Genomic DNA, 23,094 nt, shown 5'->3' with positions numbered 1-23,094 from the left:
TGAAGAAGCACATGAATTCCACACTTGCTGACCTTCGACAGGTGGCGTGTCAATAATCCACACCGGCATTTCGAGTACCAGGGCACCTCTGAAGATACTGAGGTCCTTGGCGCAGGTAAACAGGAAGCTGTTGTGCAGTGCCTGCATGTTTGCCTATTCATCAGGCCAGGTGACTCTCCATGCCTAGGCATGCACCACTGGGAAGGAGGCATACTCTGACTCTCATGTGGGCAGGTTACAAAGTGCTCACCACAAAACTCCAAGATTCTACTAGCACATTTTAGAATGCCTACAGTTAGGTACACCCATAGCAGGGCCAGGCCCAGCTTACTCATCATCCCCGAAGCAACTGGCTCTCTGACACTAAATAAGCGTAAGCACACTACTCTTTTAACTGTGTATCTAGATGAATATTTCTGTTTGCTTGTTTTGCAGTGCTATGATACATGGTCTCTGAGCTGCTCACATCATGTTCACAATACTTAATGGAAAAAGCATTTGAGTTTTAGTTTTAGTATTACAAGGCTTGAAATTATTATTCTATAGCACTAAATTCCAGTATCTGGTGCACTGAATTGACTCATATTAAGCAGACTTAGTGGAAGGTTTCAATATGATTTTGGAAATCAAAGGGGCCATGTCTATTATTCAGGTCATTGTTTATAATCATAACGTAGCCAAAATATTTATTAGAGTGATTTTTAAAAAAAATCTATAAGGTGCAGCTCACGACATGAAGAATCAAATTGTTTTGTAGTCCTCAAATTAACTGGTTTATGCTCCACAGAGTAGGTCCCCTCATGAAGGCGGTTATAATTAAATTAGATTTAGTACAGAAGCTATGAAACATCCAGATCACTAGGTGTCAGTGTATGTTTTATAATGTCAATAAGCGTAATTGGAAAATGATTTATTGCTCCTTTAAGTTCAGTGAGGAATGGACAAAGCATTTCTGATTTTGGCTGACGCTATGGAAATTTTCAAAATGCTACACACCCACAAAAAATGTTTTGGCCGAGATGTCCAGCCCAAGGAGCTGTTTATTTTGTGTTCCTGTATTAAAAGTACAAAAAGAGAATTAAAAAAAATATCACCAGTTTAGTGACCCTCTAAGGATTCCAGGGAAATACGACAAATGCGTTCAGAATGCGATGTAAATAAATATATGTCAAATTTTGTCACGATCAGACTACACTTTTGGAAGTTTAATTGCACCTACAAACAGTACTGAGTTTTTGTAGACATGATGTGTTAAAAAGTCCATTTAAAAATGGTTTTAGACCATGCAGATTATTTAATACCTGAAACAATTTGGTGAAAATCCTAACACTGAACTGTGTGTTGTATAGGGCGGAAAACGGCTTAAGATTTACGTAAATTGACCTATTTGCAAATTCGTCCGTCTTCCTGGAATCCATAATTCGAAAAGGTGTAGAGGATAAACCATGTAAAGGAAATGCTTGTTTTTCGCAATGACATCAGCGAGTGCTTACCACTGGCCAAATGTTACATTTAATAAGATTGTCAAAAACGCTTCCCAGTACAGATTATTCAAGTTTAAACTTGGATTGGTCAATGTAAAGCAGGACAAACGTCCACTGAAAGCTGACTGGCTAATGGTGGTCATCATTAGGAATCCTTCAACCAGTTTACCCGTAGAAGCAGGATACAAAAAGTCATCTTAATCAGACTAGCGGTTGCTGAGAAAATGATATCTTGCCTATTAACAAAAAGTTGCCGAACTTGGTCAGCTACCTCGGACTCTTGCGGTGTACACAACTTTCAAATCTCATGAAAAAGGATGAAGCTTTCCAGCAGATGAAATAAATAAAGCTCTGCTCTTGTATTATTTACTGACATATTAGAGTCATATTATTGGAAAAATGTCTAAATAATTGAGAGCGTTTTGGACTTTCGCGAATAGTTTAACACTAATTTAATGCAGACAAAAAGGCTAGGACTAGTTTGCAAAAGTAGCTTTTGAACACCCCCCCCCGAATCATTGCAGAAATGAATGAGCAGGGCTTAGAAGAATTCAGAAGAAGCCAATGAGCAATACGAAAAAGAATGTTGCCCCTATGATTTATGACTCAGAAATTAACGGCCAAAGAGTTTTAACACTAAGCGGCACTTTGCACTTTTTTCGCAGGGCAAAAAAAAAAAAAAAAAAAAAGATTTAAACAGTAAATATGAACACGTCAGATAAAACCAGGGCTCACCCTATTTTAAGTGAACCGCAACCATTTTTGAAAGACAAATCATCCTTTGCACCAAATTACTCATCAAATAGTAATGTGTTCTTAAAGTTTGCTGCTGCAGTTTTATAAACCACCAGCATGTCAGTTTTCTCAAAAACATGGCTCCAAATTATTGCCAAAGCAACGACAAAAAAGTCAAATGTGACATTTACAAAATGACTTTTCCGAGACATTCACCATTATTATATGATTTTAATTAGACACCACCTGCATGACGATGGAAAAGAAAACCTATAAACAATTATATCTCTCTTTAAAGTCTTCATTTGCATTGCACTGCTTTTAAACAGCTCAAATATAACCAGCAGGCCAGTCATATTCTCATTTTTATAAAATTAGAAAATCTTTATATATATTTACATGAAAACACTTAGTAAAAGAATACAGTGCTCACACATTCTTCTATTCACAGTTTTTTCGTTCTTGATGGGGGGGGGGGTTTGGGGGCGGGGGTTCTGGAGGGGTGGATTATGCCAGCACTAGTAGCAAAAGAACAAGTACGACAAGAAGCAAATTAAAGCGTTTTTTAACAAAAGTGACCTTAAGACTCTGGCACAAGTTCAAGGCTTTGAGTCCTCTTATATATATATGATATATGCCTAGATGGCACACTGAAAACCACCAGGGGCCGATAATGCTGGCACTGGCTCATAACCTGGCACCCGCCATCTGAGCGACACTCTCCAGAACGCTGCACAGTGTTCCTCTCTTAAAACGGAGGCACTTGGGTGTATCTGTCTGAGTCGGAACTGTCTCGGAACAGGTCCACGCGCAGCGCGAGCTCCTTGAATGCTGGCCGAAAGCTGGGGTCGTTGTCCCAGCATTCCTGCATTATCTCGTAGATCTAAAACAAAACCAAAAAACAAAATCAGGCACCCAGTAGAGCTGCATTTACTTAGAACTTTTTTCAAAACCGAAACAAACGGTTTAGAAGTGGATGACAATGCCTGGCTGCCTGAGGGAGTGACACACTGTTGACTCTGGAGCACTCATTACTCAGAGTGATTAACTGAAGAGCGTGTTTGTTCTGCAGTGTGCTTTACCTCAGAGGGGCAGCCCACCGGCTGCGGTAAGCGGTTCCCTCGCTTTAGGAGCTCGATGAGATGATAGACTATAGTCTGGCCCTGCTTGTCTCCTCCCATCATGCTCATGAAGACCTAAAACGGAGCCAGGATTGAGATTTTGATTCCTGACGCCCAGCTAGCGGCATGACACCTGCTGTTTCACGTACGGACAGCATGGAGCCACGCGAGACACTCGAGATGGCTTTTTGTTTGATGAGGTCCTTGTTGTTCTCACACAGTATGCTCAGCTTATGAATATGCAATGAGATAAGGAAAGAGAAACCCGCAAGCAAACTGGAGACAAGCAACACACGATCGTGAGCAAACAAGGTACACACCGTAGGGGGACTGCAGAGCTTGTCGCTGTGGGTGAAGAGCTCGTACATGACTACCCCGAAACTCCACACGTCCGACGCCACCGAGAACTTGCTCTCAGTCAGGGACTCTGGGGCATACCTGAAAACCCCACACAGCACACGTCAACACAAGGAAGAACCTGCCCGACGTCTGTGCGCGACCGTGTCAATAAAACCGAAATTACAAAAGGGCAACTTCGGCTCTAAAGGTTAAACTGATGGTAAATGGATCAAATCAGTGAAGGGTGTTACCAGAATATTGGGCTTTCACCAGGCTCCTTGACCTTGTAGTACTCTTTGTCCTGAGGCAAGACCTTGGTCAGGCCAAAGTCTCCGATTTTCACCCGAAATTCACTCTCCACCAAGACGTTTCGAGTGGCTAGATCCCGATGAATGTACCGTCTGTTTGCAAGGTACTCCATTCCCTGTATCAGCAACAATTTTTTGTTTGTTTTTTTAAATAAGACAGACTTTCAGCCTAATAATCTATTAAGAAAATTGGACCCCCCAAAAAACACATGATTAAGATGACTTTTTAAGGAAATAGGCATTTTTACAGAGGAAATAGGCATTTTTAAGGACATGTGAACAAGTGGTCAAGTGGACATCTTGCCTTGCATATCTGAGAGGCGTAATGTACAAGTTTCTTGTTGTCGATCCTGTCTCGGTTCTTGCTGAGGTAATCTCGTAGGCTGCCGTATGGCAGGTACTCCATCACTAGCCGAAGGTTTCGCCGTCCTGTAAGAAAACGAGACCTTTTTGGTTATATTTACAGAGCAATGACAAATCCTTTCTGCTAAAGAAAAACAATGTTATTAAAAGAATAACACACTGCTATGAATATGGGTGAAACGCAAAGAAATGAGAACAGACATTATCCTACTGATGTCAGTGCATACACTTTGGGAGAACGAGAGGGAAAAAAGAAAGGTCAAGAAGCTACTACTCTCTTATGTTTTTGCGACGGGCGCATTATCATGGTTTATCTATTAGAACAGAAGCCACCTGAGACGAATCTGAAGTTCCAAAGTTTGAGGCTCCTCTCCCTGTCCCTTTACCTGCGCCGTAGCACACGCCTTTGTACTTGACGATGTTTTCGTGCTGGAGTGACTTGAGGATCTCAATCTCGCGCTCGAAGTCGCGCAGGTGCTCCGTGGTGCTGTGCTGCAGCTTCTTGACGGCCACCACCTCGCCCGTGTTGTCCTGCAGCGGGTCGTACCGGCACATCTCCACGCTGCCGAAGTTCCCCTGCAGCACACGACACTGCGGATTAGGGTCCACCACTGGTATTGCAACTCACTGCAATGCTACAGGCTTTAGTCCGTAGCAAATAACACCATGGCTGTGATTCGGTCACAGGCACGAGCCGAAGGAGGCAGCACATGACCCGGCGGGATCTATCGCTTTTAGAACAAAATAATAATAAAAAAAACAAAAACAAAAAAACAAACAAACAATCTAACTACGGATCGGATGCATAAAGCTTGTTGTTACTTAGCAACATGATAGTGGGGTGATACAGATTCAGTGTGAAAAAACCTGTGCTGTTGTGACAAATATCAGTATGGTTAGGACACAATTGGACTGTGAGGTCAGAACAAATTGTTGTATAAACCCCATTGAAGAGAGAAGAAATACTGTCAATGGGAACCTTCTATGGTACTTGGCATGACATTGTGGACTAATGTTATCATGAACAATAAACAAAGCATAACAATGGCTTCCTCTGAGTAAAAGGAAGCCATTGTGATACTACCTTGCACTACCTTGCCTAGCTGCTGTAAGAAGATCAGGTGCCTCTCCTCAAACTGCACTGGCTCCTGGTCCTCAAAGGCTCCCGTGCCAAACGCAAGGCCTCCAGCTCTACTGGGCACCAAGTCACTCTCCATCATCATCATCTCATAGTCTGTGGAAATATCCAGATATTCAGTGTACAGCCCCAAACTGAAAAAAATAAAAAGATATTTTATATATATATATATATATATATATATATATATATATATATATATATATATATATATATATATATATATATATATATATATATATATATATATATATATATAAATATATATATATAAAATGTTTATAAGTATAATATATAATAGTTTGCTTTCAGAGGGAACAATGCCAACACCCCAATGTCACAGTAGCCATCCAAAAGTCCAAATGTGACAGTTTAACAGCTATGACAGGAGACCGAGCTGTTCAACACAGGAGAACACAGCTCCTCCACAGTTTGAAGTGTACATTGCTTTGGACTGTCAAATGGAATGGCAATGAAAAGCAGTAGTCTTCCGTTATTAACTGAAACACTGGTGGTGTGCGTGTTTCATCAGGCCAGGGGACCAGCTCTTACTGAACATCGCCCCATCCAAAGAATGGAGTGTACTACTGGCAAGTACAGCTGAGACAAAATATCATAGTGTGTGTGTGCCCTTGTGTGTGGGTGTGACAAACCTGGGCAGCAGAGACTGTTGAGGTCACGGATCACTGCTCTGAAGGATGACCTGAAGGCTGGCTCATAGTCCATGCAACTGTTGATCAGGTTGGCTAGCTCAGTCCATTTGGGCATGGGTAGATGGTGGTGGTCCTCATAGAACAAGTGTTTCTGAACAGAGGTGTTCAAAGGAAAAGATAAAGCCGCAGAATCCAGACGTTAATATAAGAGGGACATGTGAGAATGTTAGACTCGACTTTGCCCTGCTAATTATTTCTGTCTCTGTGGTCCTGCCCCAAAACTCTGAAAGGCGCACACACACACACACACACACACACACACACACACACACACACACACACACACACACACACACACACACACACACACACACACACACACACACACGAGAGAGAGAGAGAGAGAGAGAGCGAGCGAGCGAGCATGAGAGAGAGAGAGGACTGAAAAGAGGGAGGGAGAGAGGGAAATGGACACACGCTCACACTCAGACTCACAACCAGCCCACCTTTGAGCTATCCATGGTGGCAAGAGGCTTCTCCCCTCCACTGCAGATCTCCCAGAGTGTCGTTCCAAAGCTCCACTTGTCTGTAGCGGGGCTGAGATTCTTGGGGTCCATGATGCACTCAGGGGGCACCCACGGGATTCGCTCCACCAAAACTGAAAAGGGAAATGCTGGGGATGAGATCACACCTCCAGGAAGTGAAGACGATCTTAAACAATCCAAGCACTCTCATACACATACTTTTCTAAACCGCAATTAAATTACTATTACATGTTTCAATTAAATCATTCACTGTATATGATCTCAAGAAATTGGACGAAGAACCCACTGGTTGATTGTGCCCTCTACGAGCCTAAGACTGCCAGCACAGCAAGCATTCTATATGATGCTTCAATCTTTGAACAAATGCAGAAAAACCACATTTGTCACACTCAGCAAATGCGTGAATGCTGAGCTTCTTTCCTGCTCGTCCCTCTAGGTGGTTACAGATCTGGGCCTCTGATACGGCCGAGCTCCTGGGTCTTAGACGGAGTGAAGGCATGACAAGGTCAGTATCGGTCGGCGCTCACTCACTCTCTCTGGGCAGCACTGTGATGCTGATGCCTGGGTCACTAAGCTTGATGAAGGGTGGGTTGCCCGTTTTGCGATCCTCCTCGCGGATGAGGAGGACGTTCTTTGCACACACATTCCCATGGGCCAAGTTCTTCTCCTCCTGCAGATGGAATGAGGGGGAGAGACGTGTGAACATCAGCTTTGTCTCCTGGGTTTTTTTAATGGCTGGTGAACATGCCGTGCCGCAGAGAACACTTACGAGGAAGTGCATGGCCCAGGCCAGTTGCTTGGCCACTTCCAGCTTCCACAAGATGTTGACCGAGTTCTTGTTCTTCTTCAAGTAGGTGTCCAGGGAGCCGAACTTCACATACTCCTGCACCATGATGTCTGCAACGGCACGTTACGCACAGTAAAGCGTTGGTGGTGGTTTGGCCCTAGTCCGTGGCAGCAGGGGGATGGGGGAGCAGGGCGAGGTCGAGTGGAGGGCATGGGCTTTAACACAATGTGACAGGCCATGACAAAACAGGAAGCACACTTACTCTCGTCACTGCACACACATATGCCGTAGGTGAGCGTCAGGTGCTTGTGGGAGAGCTGGCTCATCATACTGGCTGCCTCAAAGAAGGACTACCCACAAAAGAAAGAGAGAAGGAACGATAAACACCACTCCTGAGAAAACCCACAGTGCACCTGCCTTAGATCCCTCTGATTTAGTGTCTTCCTGGAAACCAAGTAAACAAGCAACATTCAAACAAAGCACTCTAACAAGAGGTAGGCATCAGTACTCACCTCTGAATAATTCCTGTGTGCATTGTCCAGGACTTTAATGATAACATCTGTCTTGTGCATTTCTCCGTAGTCTCCCAGCTCTTTCCGAACCCCCCTGAAAATCTTGGTAAAAGTACCCTGGCCCTGGTTCTCCCCCTGGGACAGAAAGCTTAGGTTACCAGATATGATCACACCTTGTGTAGACAGTAAAATCATTCAATTAAAATTTAGCTTAATTTTATTATCCATATCAGTCTTCTTTACAAATTATGTTAAAAGCTGAGAATCTATCTATCTAAAAAAGGAAAAAAGAAAAAAAAACATACAGACAACACAGTCAGACCTTTCTACAAGAATTAGTTTTGTGCTAGAACTGAGCGCTAAAATTAGTTTTACATTTGCAACTTTTACAGATGATTACAGGGAGGGGGAGATGAGGACAGCATGAGGCAAAGATAGAATTCTCACAAACTCAAGGTCTTCCTTCCTGATTTTATGGAAAACCATCTGACTAATGTTCTGTCTGTGCAGGGAGGGTGAAAGGGGAACCTCGCAGTCCTTATTGCTTCGACAAACCAGCAGACTCGACTTTTCTGCAACAAGAAAAAAAAACAGAGACAAACTTCAGGCAAAATCTGATGCCCGATAATCTTATGGGCTAACTAACATGGGGGCTAAGGGGCATGGGATGTTTTGGTGCAGTACTGACCTTTGGCCTTGGGAGGACAGCACTTGCTGAACTGAAAAGCTATGCCATCTGATCTGACTGTCTCTTTTTGGTAGCACGCAAGGAGCTCTCGCATGTTTCGGAAGGTCCTCTTAGTCCCACTGAGGACATAATCGCCAGTGTCTGATCTACTTATCAGGCAGTGCTTGTATTCCACCTGCTCATACGTCTGAAAGAAAGGGTTCAGATTAAAGGGGTGTTAAACAGGCAAGCGTGAGATTGATCTACATGGGGTATAAAAAGGACAGAAACTAATTAGGTAATTAGGTAATTACGCTCCATTTCAGTGGAGAGCGAGAGAGAGCGAGAGAGACTGAATACCTATTGCTACTCTGGAATGTTAAAATGCCACACTGATTTTTGTTTTGGGAAACTACAATTAAAGTGTATACAAAGTCAGTTCTGAAGTGTGAAGTTCATTGAGATTGACTGGCAAACGTACCCCAAGAGCAAACGTCAGGAAGTATTTGTTGTAGTCTTTGGGGCTGCAACGGAGCACATAAAGACCTCGCTGGTTTCCAGCCCTGCGTAATTTACTGATGGCAAACTCCATTCTGTACAAAACAGAAAATGAATGGTCAGTTGTGCGTTGCATTTGTTATTTTTAAAACCTATGGACCAAGGTAATAAGCATGATATTTATATCTACTTAAGTGATACTTAATCTTTAGTTAGCTAGCATATGCAATACCCACAACTGAGGCATTTTGTATGAATTGTAAGGCTGGGGTTTAAGGCTTACGATATTGGCCCGTGGCAGAAGTTCTCGATGGCCTCCAGGACTCGAGGTGGCACCACGTCTTTGCAGAGGTAGTGGTGGGCGTCAGCGGTCAACCTGTAGTAGCCATCTATCAGGGAGACGAAGGACAGGGCCTCAGTCTGGGAGGAGAACTCCAGCTCCTGTCACAAAACACACCACACACTGGCCTTCAGCAAGAGCTCTCACCTAACGAAAGGTCAGTGAGGTTAAGAAGCATCATCACAGCATTATGGCATGACTTATAAGCTTTAAAGCAAAAATAGTGATATAGGGCTTACTGTCAATTCTCTTGTTATAATAGACCCAGAGCTACTTTAGGTTCCGTTGCACAAATTCCAGCCAATACTGCTTTTAACCTTTGCTCCAAATGAACACCCCAGCCAAAACTCTAACCACGAATGAAGGCCACTGGACATTAGCCTGATCTCAAGTGATTAATGCCAATAGATCCCCAACAGCTTTTACTGAAGTGTTGGCCCCTTTGGGTGATTTTGGGTGACAGAGTGCAGTCTCTAGGACAAGCCTACCAGAGTTTTGCCATCTTTGGTGTTGATGCAGACGACCCGGCTCTTGTTGACTCCCTCTTTGCTTGCTTGTCTAATGCTGATATCAATGATGTGTGGGAAGTCACAATATGTCTGCAGGTCCTGTGCCAAGAGCACAGAGACATCAGCAGGGAACAGCAAATACTCTTGTCTTGGTTCTGTCATGGATTATGACAGCATGTGATGTAGATGGGTGCCCAGCTCTGGTCCTGGAGGGCCAGAGTCCAGGCCAGTTTGGTGATTTCCATGCTCTAACACATTTACTGAACCTGGTATTTTTAACCGATATGTCGAATCAGCTGTGTTTGAGCAGACAAATCACCAAACAGCCATTGACTCTGGCCCTCTGGGACCAGAGTAGCCCCACCGATATATACTGAACCCCTCAGCTTGTCTAGAAAAATTTGATACATACAATTAATTCATTTTATTTGACCGTTTGCTCAGTCAATACTTTTATGAACTTACATAAGAACAATGCTTGGCTATAGACATTAAGAAATGTTATTAAAGGCATTAAGGGAATGACTTGACTCACTACCCAACTAAACAATGTTAAATCCAAAGGTCATACAGTGAATAAAGAAAAGAAGCACAGATACTATTACTATTGGTCAGAATCTGTTTACATTTAAGCTCAGCAACTCTGAGACAAGGAAACCAAAAACTCTGATCTGTGACAGGGTCTGTGTGGCTGTAGTCTCTGTAGGCAGGCATCTTTACCCATGACAGCTGCAGGCAACATTGTTTTGCTGTGGTAATTGCAAACAAAGCCCATTATGCTAGGTCAGCGACAAATTTAGCCCCTTTTCATGCAACTTATCACCTGGACACCCAACAATGCTATATACACAATTTGGGGAAGGGGAAGTGTGTTTTGATCACAAGCCAGTCACTTTCTTATAGGTGAGAGGTTCTCAGTGCAGTTCTTGGGAACTGCCAGCCTTCCCACATGAGTTATATAGCCCGTGATTACCTATTCCATGAGTGTGAAGAGCTGGAGTCCAATGAAGACCTGATCTGCCTAGGGTTCCCCAAGGTCTGAGAACCTCCAATTTAGTGGGAAGTGACTGGCTTGTAATTGAAGCATGCTTCAGTGAAGTTTGTGGTTGCCAAAGGAGCTCCTGGCTGCATATGGCCACTACAGGCGAGCCAAGGTGGGCCTCACCTCTGGCTGGGCTTCTTTTTGCCTTTCGCGACACCACTGGATGCCCTGGTCAGCAGACACGATGATGGTGACCTGGCCTGCTGAGGCTTCCTTGACCTGAAAGCACTCTGTGTAGAAGCCTGGGTCGAGCGACTCGAGGTTGATCAGGTACTTGAGCTTGAGGTCGCGTGCTGTGGCTCGACACTGGCTGAACTGCTGCACCACCTTCCGGAAGCGGTAGCGGATCCTCTTCCGGGTCACAAAGTGGTAGTCCTGGATCTGAAGGCGCATGTCTTTAGGCAGGAAGGATTTATAACTGCGGGGAGGAAGAATGCAGTGGTCAAGGAGATGACAAAAAGCCACCAATTTAATAATTCTGAAACCATTAAGATGTGGAGACACACAAAGGAAGGACTCTGGCAACGGCCATACAGGATATGGCCATCAGGCCCAACCGTATTGTACAGTAGGGGAAGAAGACGGCTCATACAGAGGAGGGAACGTGCCATTGGGATGTTTAAGTGAGTGCTGCGAGACGCTTGCACCCACCAAACGCCGATGGAGTCAACAGGCTCTTAATGATTCGTACCTTATGGCATTGTAAATATCGAGTGGCGAACGCTGATTCTCCTTGGCGATTCTCATCATGTCCAGGACAGCCATGCCGAGGCACTCTTCTTGGGTTTCGTGACTGTTGGACAGTTTCACCCAGCCATTCACAAAGTCGCTCCGCCACTGCAGGGGAAGTTGACATGAGGAAGAACAAAGGCTTGTTAAGAAATAGTCACCAAACTGCCAGCCAATGTTTGGGGGGGGAAGCCTCAAGAGTCTGTGTAGTGGGCTGAATGACTCAACAAGGTTAACTATGCCTGGCAGGCAGTGCAATAATGTGGCGAGTTACGCGCTGGATTGCGTAAAATGACCCCACAGGCACGCTAACCTTGCTCACCAGAGTTCTGGGTTTCAATTCCAGCCTGGCAAGCTCCCAAATGCTGGTTATATATAAATCAGTGGACAAAGCCAGCATTCTGACACTAGTGTGCTATGCAGAGGCATTTAAAGGCTGATTTGCAGAAAACAGAACATAGGTCATACACATCTGGTCACACTTTTCCTGCTAAATCAATGGGACTTGCTTAGTTAGAGCCTGCTTCCTGGCGTAATCTGGAAGGAATCTTTGGGAGAAAATAACGAAATCAAGCTTTACAAAGGTGACAATCTTTCGACTAAGCTTGCAGGGCTTGTGCTGCCGTGTAAAGTTACTTGACTCGACGGCTTCCTGAATCACTCAGGTGCGGAGAAGATATGCAGCGGATTCCAGCAGGGAGACCTCAGAGCTTGGCTCCGTGGAGCATGGTGACTGATTGGCTCCGGCCCAAGACACGAATACGCTTAATATGGGCAGTTCAAATGGAGTTCAGATCCTGGCGCAGTTTCCATAGGCAAACACCTTTCCATAGGCAAACTCTTGAGGCTACAGTCCCACTTCAGACCTCCTAAACGCCTAAGGAGGCATTTCGTGATCCACCATCATTTCGTATGATTCCCCTTTCTAAAGTTACCAGCTTATCAGAATCTCATTAAATAATATTAGCAGTCATGGGCAATCACAGAGGGCCCATAATTAAGAAATATATCACACACCCAATTTCAGCAAATTGCATCACAAATGACAGAAGCAGCTTTCTCACATGACAAGAAGCTAGAAAACTATTTGCAATGATGAGGTGTAAAAAAATCAAACGAAAAAAAATCAGGAGTAATTAGTCTGTCATAAATGCTGAGCATATGGAATAAAGCATAAATCATCACGCTGGATTTCAAATATGAACACAAACAGGCTACACTCTTTGACAGCAGTCCAGAACTCACTGTACTATCCCATTACAGGACACCAGGACCCTGTGTGCGGTCATAGATATCCTACACTATAATCAAGATTAGTGAGATTTCCAATTCATTTTTTAAGGATTGGCACCATTTCAACACATGCAAACACCTAACAAACCTGGTCACGTAATGGTTAACACTGCGTACCTTACTTATGGTAAACACCACACCAAAATATTGGCAGACGACAAAACAGAGGCTGCAGGCAAATGGCAACCCTCTCATTAGAGTCAGCCAGTATGGGATTTCTTTATTTACCCTTTGTTTTGTAAATAAGGGCCAACATGCATGTCTGCTCAGTTCAAATTAAATTTTTACCAACTCTACAATGTAAACAAAGCTCTCATTTGTTCAAAAGCAATATGCCCAATACTCATCTACAGAAAACACTTTACATAAATCTATCAATACTGAAACAAGTTCAAACCCACAAAATGTACAGTCATTATACTTGGCTAGGTTGTAATGTCTTGTACGCTGCATACTGTAAGATGTGCTCTCATTAATAAGCACTATCCACAACCAGGTACTCCTGGAGAAAAGAAAAACATTTATTTCATTAATTTTTGTCTCACAATTTAGATAAGACGTCTTGCACCCATTACATCATAGCACCACTCATGCAGGAGAGCAGAGGCCAGTCTTGTGCAACTTGCATTCAACTTGCAGTTCTCCTGAACATAGCAGGGGGGAGAGCACCCGGCTTCTTTCTCTGCCATGCAAATATTCACAGTTTGGTGCTGAGGACTTTTACCCTGGAGGCCTGCTGCTCCTCTGCCATTCCTGCCAACGTAATCCTGGCACCTGACAGGCCCGAGGCTCGACCCTTAACCCTGGCTGTGGTGCACGCCACCATGGTGTTGAACTTTTCAGAGTGACTGACGATTCCAAATAAAATCTGCTACGGATGGGGTCTTTTGGTCCTGGCCTTAGCTGACAGCTGGAGAATACATCTGCGGCACTGCCCATTCAAGAATGGTGCACAGTTGCCATTCAAATTTCAGAACAGGCTGGACAAGGTGGTTGTATGTTCTGTGTGACCAGTCTCACCTGGGCAAAAAGATAAGCCATGACGTGGTCGTCAAGGACGGGGCTCTCAGATCCCTTAGTAACGCCACATCTGTATGACCGCGAGGCTCCACAGCTATACCACCCAGGAAAATAGTACCTGTGGGCAGGGCGCAATAGAGCAGGCGCATAAGACATGACCATCACCACGTGTGCATTTTACACTACAGTGAAGCGAGTTGTGAGATTGTGAATGTAAACCAGATGTGAATGTTTCATCTAAAGCAGTTTACAAGGGCACTACCAGCACCATAGCAAAGATACATTTTCCACAAATATTGGCTACTGAAACAACATTAAAAAATGCTAATTACCCTCACCAAATGATAAAAAAAAAGGAATAGCCACACGAGAAGACACAAAATAAAAAAATTTAAGTGCTTGATTTATTTCCATAACATTATACCCAATATCATGTTGGGCGTTATGTTTTATAAACAAATTAACCATGTTTTTGGGTAAGTACAGTGTGAAGACTTTGTATAGGCTAAAAATGACAGCACTCGCTTCACAGTGCTTTGAATACCTAATTCTGAAAATCAGGCTCTCTTTGGCCGCCTCATCCAAACTGAGGACATGACTGGGCGCCAGCCACACCCGGTCACTTTCTCGATAAAGGCAGAAGAGGCTGAAGTAGGCTGGTGTCACCCCTGATCAGGAGAAGAAAACAGGGTGAAAACAGAGTAAAGAACAGAGACACTTCACTTTCATTACCACACAGACCTGGTGATCACTCAAGCCAGAGAAGGCGAACATTGTTATTCACTGCGTGTTCCAACTTTAACTCTGCAAAACCCAAGCACCGAGTTGACAGTTTGGTCCCCCCCCCCCGGTCCGTAGTCTCTTTAAAACATTGTTTTTGTAAGTGCAAGAAATGTAAGAATAAAAGTTATATATATATATTTATTTATTTATTTTAGTGATATATTTACATTTAGTATTAGTGATATGCCCGTTTTGATCTCAAAGCATATGTTCGTATGGCAGTACAGCCTGTGTGGCACTGCTAAGAGACCTCTCCCCAAAAAAGGAAAAAACTCTGAAAACATCAAATCCTTAAATGAACCCAAACACCAGTCATCAGTGTCTTACCCACTCGATGAATTCCCAGTTCGTGAGCTAAATGTTTATGCTGGTGATCGGTAAATAGAGGTAGACTGACAGGTTTGTCCGATCGTTAAATCATTCAAAAGCTCTCTCAGTGGCACTGTTTTAAGTCTAGAGCCAGATGTTCGACTAGTTGCTTCCCTCCTACCTTGCTGCTTGGAACTACTTACGTTTTTAAATAGTTAACAGTCCCATCAATCCGTGGCAGGGAAAAAAAAAAAAAAAAAAAAGAGCTGTAGGGCAATGCACTCTTTTGGTCCAATTTTTTTATGACACAAATGTTTTATGAACTGCATTGTTCCCAAATTATAAGGACTCCTGTAATCAATCATAATGGGAGGATCTCCAGAATTCACGTTACTCAGGAGAAATGTTCTATGATTACCGACATACCTCCATTCATTTTGTTTCTCTCAGGTGAAGGTTATAATCAACAAAGCTCTTAAACACTGATATCAGCTCTTGGCTGACAACTAATGGTTAACATTCTCAGCATAATAAGAAATCAGCCTGATCAACTGATCAGCCTGATCAACTGAACCCTTTACCTTAGTTGTCGCTGCTTTACTCCCCATTTCCCTTTGCTTTGGAAACCGGTGATGACTCACCACACTGCATGGCTGCTTCGATGGCCAGCTGCTCAGTGACATACTCCCCCGGTGGGTAATACAGGGAGGAGCTGTCCTCCTTGCTCTGGATGCTGTGGTAGAGGTGAACCTTCAGAGCGGAGGCAGGCGGCTTCAGGACTTGCTCCTGCCGGTGGACGTCACCGTTCTGTTGTGGTGAGGGGCATGTGGCCAAATCCATGTCCATCAGAGTCACGCACGTAGCCTTGGGTGAAGGAGCAACATTCACCTGGGGACAGCACAGGGGGCAGAGGGTCTAGGAGTTCATTCGCAGCAAATGTGCACTTTTGTAAGCCTGGAAACAGGAAGGTGTCAAACAGCATCCCACTGATGCATTTTATTTCCATCACACTTTGGCGTGACCTATTATTTTAGGTTTCAGTTTTGCTTGCAGGTCACAGGGCATAAATTATTAAAAGAGCAACACAGATATCTGGCTAGAAGGTTACTGAAGGAAAAAAAAAAGAAGAAAAAACAGATCTACAATACTGATAGATTATGAATATAATGACATACTTTGGAAGAAACACATTCCAAAGCCCACAGTTTTTGTGAAGCTCTGTATGGATATAGCTGCTAAGACCTTGAACCCATTTACAACTGGTCATTTCATGCATCTTAAGTATCAGAATTATATCCGAACAGGGATTACCCATATGAGAATACAAAAGTAAAAGCGTCAAAAACATAAAACCAATCGCTGAAAACACTTCAGGTGAGACACAGTAGAACCAGGGATATAAAATCAAAGTGTAAGGAAAGTGAATGATGGTGCATCTGTAGCACTTCATCATTTCATGCGTCTTGTGCTTGGATTGTACCCTGACAAGATTTCAACCACAAGTATTTAGATCACATAGTCAAATGGTTAACCAGGTTGAAATTCAATGGCTATTTAGCACAAAAACACAGAACAAACCGAAACAACAACAGAAAAAAATCCCTCTGAACACACTTCCTTCCTTTTTCTTCAGAGTTCCCTTTTCTTGTTGCGCTTCACACAAATAATGACGGCTACTATGAAAATTTGGATTTGCGCAATGTTATTAATTCTCCTCATGTTGGACGAGGACACAAAGTTTTGAATTTTTACCTTGGGGTCTTTCCTCTACAGTTTCATTTTAATGGGAAGTAAGGGATTTTAGTTTTCAAATGTGGCCAATGTTAAATTGAAAAGCATGATAATTTTAAGCACTATTACAAACTTGATTTTTAAACACTGGAAAATGGCACACTGGCATGTTGATAGTGGGACTGTACCTAATCACTAAACCTGAGAGCCAGACTTCAAAAAGAACAAATATTTTGCTATTTAACTGCCAAGAGTCAATAGCAACTTTTAAATGCGTGAGAATGATTCAAAAAGCTCTCATGGATTCCTTTCCTTGGTACCATATACATATGTGCTCTCTCAGATTTTCCCTTCTCTCATGTGCATTTGTCTTGTTCTTCTACAAAACAGCATGTACCCTCTCGTACATGCTGTTCATGCACAAACTTGCTGCTCTTTCGTTTGTGGAGTCTGCGGGACCTCCTCGCTCGTGAAACGTGCTCTTGGATTTTCATCGCTACAACACTGCCAAATGCCAGCCAATCAGACAGGGTTAAAGACTTTGACCAATGAAATTGTTAATGATGCTCCCCAACATTCCCATCAGTTGGAAAAACTCACATGTACCATCTTGCTTGCACATGCAAACTTCTCAAACAAGAGATCTGCAAGCGTATCTGAAAGCATGAGTGCTGTTTTGTAGGACAAAAAGTGACTGCATATATTATATAAACAGGAACATATACAGCATACCAATTTGCAGATACTTTGTTAATTCACCCACTACAGAGGTGACCCCCTGTACTAACTTGCATCATTCAGCAGTACTTTTACCTTTTCAAACAAAACAACTAGACAAGGCTACCTTTACCAGACCACTTACACTCAACTGTCAACAGTACATCTGAAATGCTTGCAAATTTTAAGGGAAGCGGAGAATTTGTTCTGTTCTTACTGCTGAGAACAATGTCTGGGTTTCTTGAGGCCTGCTATCTTGGAAGATCAATTGCTGCACTGAGCGTCAAAATGTTAGTACTCTAGTACTCTTTGTAATCTTTGCAGTTGTTCGTTACAGCCACAGATAACTATAAGCCTGAGTGTTTAATGATATGCATTATGCACATTCAGGAATGGGGCCTAACAACACTAACCTTAAGAAAATTAGATGCTTATAAATCCCCCCCTCCCCCCCAAGCACTTGACTGCAGTGTTAGAGAAATCATTGATGTTGAAATATTACCAGTGTAACTAATATATATAATAACAGTAACTGACATTTCTTATTGCATGGCTATTGACTTGTAATTAGCAAGCCTGTTGGTTTGCTAATAGCAGTTTGTGATTATAACTCCTGAGCATCATAAATCACACTGGGCAAAACAGAACATGCTAGATTAAAAACTAGCCTACAGCATTCTCATCCCCAATAATGTCATCACAGACATCTCACATTACAAGCCAGCAACTCTGAATGTTAATCTAACTATTTACAACAAAGCCACTAGCTAACAATAGTGAAAATAATCAATCACAAATCTATTCCACTTGTATAACTAAAAGGGTAGCAATGATCACTCTTCCCAAGCAACAAGATGTTACCATCAACAAGATGTTACCATATTACCATCTTCAGTAGCTAACCTAGCCTTTCAACAAAGATCAAAGTCAATGATCAAAAATGTTTGATGGCTTGTAAACAAATGCATTCAGTCCATGTATATTACCAATGTCCTTTGTCACACTCACAGCTAGACTGAAATGTGATTAGAAAGCTACCTAGCAATCTAATCACAGAACACGCATTTATGCAAGGGAATGGCATAACAGTTGAGATAAATATGGCCACCAGCCATGTTGCTATAAGTTTATTCATGCCACATTCTCAAAGGCCTTCACTGAACTTCAGTGAAAAGCAAAGATACACAACCACACAAAACAACTTTAGCTCAACCTACCTCCTGTCTCTCCAACTAAATCATACAGTGACAGAGGTGGGCTCACTTGTGAACAATGAAAGAGTCCATCACCGATTGCTCTGGGTAGCCAAAGATGGCTGGACTGAACTGTGGAGGACACCTCACACATGCAAACTTCAACAATGGAACTTCATCAGTCAGTCAGTCAATGAGTAAAAATGCCTCTTCTAGGATGGCTCAGTAGGTGGTCCAGCAATAACATGCAGCTACACATACGGGTGGCTTCTGAGATGGTTCATAAAAGCCAGCACTCCTGTACTTTTAGAACTTTTTTGTGACCACACATCCCTCATCAGTGAGAACACACCTCCAAGCCTTAGTCACGAACTCCTGACACCACCCGAGAACCTGGAGATCAATGCTCTCCACCAACAAAAACATTCATATGGTCTGTCGGGGTGAAGATGAAACAATCCTCTATGTAAGAAATACTAAAGACTGCTGATGGGTATATGTTTATAATATGAAACAAAATATGCCATTTAGAAAAGTATGAAAGCAAGAGAATGAACAAAAGGCCTTGAGGATGTGCCACTACAGTGCACAAAACATGAAGTGAATAAGAAACATCAAAGCAACAAGGGGGGTGGTGGATAAATAAATTATTCCATTAGAGATTAGCTCTGCCAAATGTTCAGTCCAGGTATATTACATGATAACTGGGTCAAAGTAAACCAAAACACTCTAAACTTCAACTGTACTTAAGCAAACGCAAAACCTCTAGCAAATAGAAGTTATTATAGAAGGTTCTAAATGAAAGCTGTCCACCCAGGCAGGCTATCAGCTCAAATTAGCAAGCATTAATGACCAACTCACTTTGTCAATGAGGCCTTTCTTGCAACAGCAAACTCAGTGACAAATGACGAAAACAAACAAACCCATATCTCTCACACAAAGAGGCTTGTAGTGTTCATAATTATACCAATATCATACGAGAATATTACAATATTGAAAGTTGCAATGTTCTTTATTTGATGCAGCAGAATTATACTATCCTCAAATCTGCAATATGATGGGCTAAATCAACAAAATTATTTTAAACTTCAAACTGTAAATACTTGCAAAAAATACTGAAAAGCTAAACATCAAGCACTGACTTCAGAAGCACACTATTTTAATTTTAAATTGTGCCATGTACATTTAAAATTGTGCCTTAAATTCTTCTTTACTTCTTTTTTATTCGTCCATTCATAATACAACCTGAGTGATGCAAGCATTAAAACATGCTCCTGTCACTGTCCCAGAGCTGCATGATTCCTCCTTCCTGAGCCTCCTGACCTGACGCAAACTCATATAACCCCTTTACATCTGTCATTGTTGTGAATATGTATGTGCAAATTGGCAGACCGATCCCAAATGGACACAAACTACTCCCTAATTTACTGTCTACATGAAAACGTCTCGGTGAGTGATTTGTTTAGGAATTCTACTATCTAGTGTCGACCCAAAAAAAGGCTTCCCTTTTAAGTCAGTACCCTTTCTTCCTTTTAACTAGGGAGTTTTTCCTTGCTATTGTAGAATAAAAATAAAATAATAAACATCCAAAAGTCAGACAAATAAAAAGGCACCGCTACAACTTTACCATGCAGGAAATCAATGAAGAATATTCTGATTTGCGACTCTTCGTTCCGTTATACACACACACAACTCTCTCTCACTCTGCCATATATATAAAATATATATGTATTTAATACATTTATGAAAGGCAGACGACGACACGAAACTTAAGACGGGGAAGTGTGCTGGAATATTTACTGCAGAAGCACACAAACAGGCCTAGTTTTAGTTGATTATCTCAGTAAGAATAAAGACAAACTGACAAAACAAGCTGTCAGTTATAGGATCATTTTGATACAAAATCTAAAACAAAACTCGGGATATCAATGACAAATTACAGGCGCTAATACATCTCAAAGCTGACCATTCAGGCCACATGAGGGACACGCCTCACTTCCGGTTGGAGATATTTTCTAAACAACTGACCTATAATTCTTTGTGCATATATTTTTTTGTTAGCTATATAAACGAGGTATCACTACTAACGTTACCTTCATGATATGGATAAAAGAGTGCAAAATTAAACACATGCTAAACTGAATTATCGAATAGTCTCCGAATGCAGAAACTGACAGAACTGAAGGCCAGTGTCATGTGAAGTTCACATGGACAACTAACTTACAAGATATTTACAGCTAGCAAGCAAGTTTAGTCAAAGTTGTTATTTGCATGATTTTACTCGGTAGCTGTCTATTTAAACAGACGGCAATATGTAAAACAAGCTAGCTGAAATAATTAGACAGCAATTTAACATCATGACAAATGTTATCCATGCATCTCACCGCAAATTTATATTTTGCCATGAATGTTTACTGCTCAGCTGATAGCTGTAATCTTTAATATCAATGCTAGCTAGGTTAGCTGGCTATATAATTAACGTTAGCAATCTACATTCAAATATGTGGTATTACATTTGACATGCCTTGTTGGTTCATAGTTACGCCATCTAGCAAAATTATTAACTTTGGAAACAACAATAAAGTGTTGAAACGTAAAAAGGCGACATCCAACTTTAAGAGAACTGCAAACTTACTCGGTTGCTTGCTGTCGCTAAGATAGCTAGCCAGCTAGCAAGGCTAGCCAATTTGCTTGCTGGCCAACTCACTTTAACTTGAAAATCCCAACTGAACGATCCACTTAATCCATATCGCTGATCTTCCGGAGTCCAAATATGTTCGCATTTGCCGTTTTCGTATCATCTGAGTTTACCGCGAGACAGGCTAGAAAAAATAATCTAGCTAACGTTACCCGTTTGCTAGCTAGCTAGCTATCTAGCTAACTAGTCAATCTTGACATTCACATCTGGCAACAATGTTTATTGGCCAGATTTTAGGTTAATCAAACATGACAGAAAGGATAATAGTTATAGCCAAACATAGATACATGACCGATAATACGAACACATCGAGCTTGCGAACTGAATAACATTAATACTATGCTAGCTAGCTAGCCACAGAAGAAAACCACTCGTCAAACGAAGTGACAACTAGCTAGCCAGTTAGTTCACTGACTTTGTCAAAAAAAACAATTCCTAACTCAGTCAACGTTTTGACCTTATAGTAAATTACGAATGTGCCTGACGAAATTTCACCTAAGATGTTATTGCCTATAGTAGGAGAGAAAATTAGACAAGAACAGTAATATTTTCTAACACGCAATCTTAATTATTCCCTGCCCGCTTCGGTTGCTGGCTATGCAGGTAAATGCACCAGCACTGGCGCTTAAAACTGACACATGACGGTGTTTCAATACGGATCATCGGTTCTATGTGGGCTCGGCAAGCAAAATTGACAAAATTTGATTTACAGACTATGCTACCACCTGTCGGCTATACATAATATTTGTTATAGCCTGCTGAATGCAGTAACACATGGCTCCTGATATTTGCATGACACGGTACTATAGTAATAACGAGATATGCACCTTTTTTCTATAAAACGTGTGGTCTGTGGGGCATGCCATTAAATAAAGTGCGATATTTCAGTTGTAGTATCTAGACAATAAAGTGTTTTTAAACTAGATCAAAATAATTACATTTGATAACATTAAGTTCTTCTGGAAGATGATTGCACGTCACGCTGTTTCATGGTGTTTAATTTGAATTCTGATCCGTAAATATATATATAAATATATATTTTAGATATTTAAAAGACTGCAAGCCAGTATAGACGCTTTTGAAGTGGAGTAATGTGCTCTTTGTCCTGGAAACTCTTGTGGGGGCCTTCTGAATAAACTGTAGATGTTGAATTAACTTGAATTCCAGTTAAAAGACAGCGAGACATAAAATTTCTCTAGGTCTTTTTGGACATTAAATCTTTCTAACTTGTTTTTCAGTTGACTGAAGGCTATGTTGGTGATTGTTTTGACATGGTTAGAGAATGTGAGAACCACACAGAAACACTACAACACAGATTTCTGACAACATTAATACCTTTTAGATTCCTAGATTCAAGACGTACACTAATTTTGGGGTGTTCCTCTTTGCAACCAGATACCATAACCTATGATTTGTATAATTTAACTGAAAATTTTTTGTCACATACAATTATTTTTCTCCAACCATACACAGAGTGCATCTATTGTAATCATCGGATGAGAGAGCCAAGAATATATTTGTATGTCATCTGTATAACTGATACAAGAAAATTTGTCATGTTCTAAAATTTGGTCTAATGT

The 23,094-nt window shown here is 41.9% G+C and overlaps 1 protein-coding gene across 1 annotated transcript; it reads right to left on the bottom strand.

Annotated features, from left to right (window-relative positions):
* Positions 1–2,433: 2,433 nt before the first annotated feature.
* On the bottom strand, positions 2,434–22,190 carry jak2b (Janus kinase 2b). The gene is made up of 24 exons (XM_027002876.2): positions 21,452–22,190; positions 15,817–16,063; positions 14,628–14,751; positions 14,084–14,201; positions 11,733–11,878; positions 11,165–11,459; positions 9,979–10,098; positions 9,434–9,591; positions 9,134–9,245; positions 8,674–8,860; positions 8,433–8,557; positions 7,986–8,120; positions 7,736–7,823; positions 7,456–7,583; positions 7,218–7,356; positions 6,648–6,799; positions 6,142–6,292; positions 5,445–5,584; positions 4,737–4,926; positions 4,292–4,416; positions 3,931–4,103; positions 3,661–3,778; positions 3,302–3,415; positions 2,434–3,102 (listed from the first exon to the last, which is right to left on the bottom strand). Exons 2-24 carry the CDS (start codon positions 16,019–16,021, stop codon positions 2,968–2,970), a joined length of 3,378 nt encoding a protein of 1,125 aa, XP_026858677.2. The 5' UTR covers positions 16,022–16,063; positions 21,452–22,190; the 3' UTR covers positions 2,434–2,967.
* Between the last annotated feature and the right edge of the window lie 904 nt (positions 22,191–23,094).

This window comes from Electrophorus electricus, chromosome 9 (genome assembly GCF_013358815.1).
Source record: "Electrophorus electricus isolate fEleEle1 chromosome 9, fEleEle1.pri, whole genome shotgun sequence".
NCBI classification, from domain to species: Eukaryota; Metazoa; Chordata; class Actinopteri; order Gymnotiformes; family Gymnotidae; genus Electrophorus; species Electrophorus electricus.
Note: the sequence above shows the minus strand (reverse complement) of the source record. Positions and strands in the feature narration are given on the sequence as shown.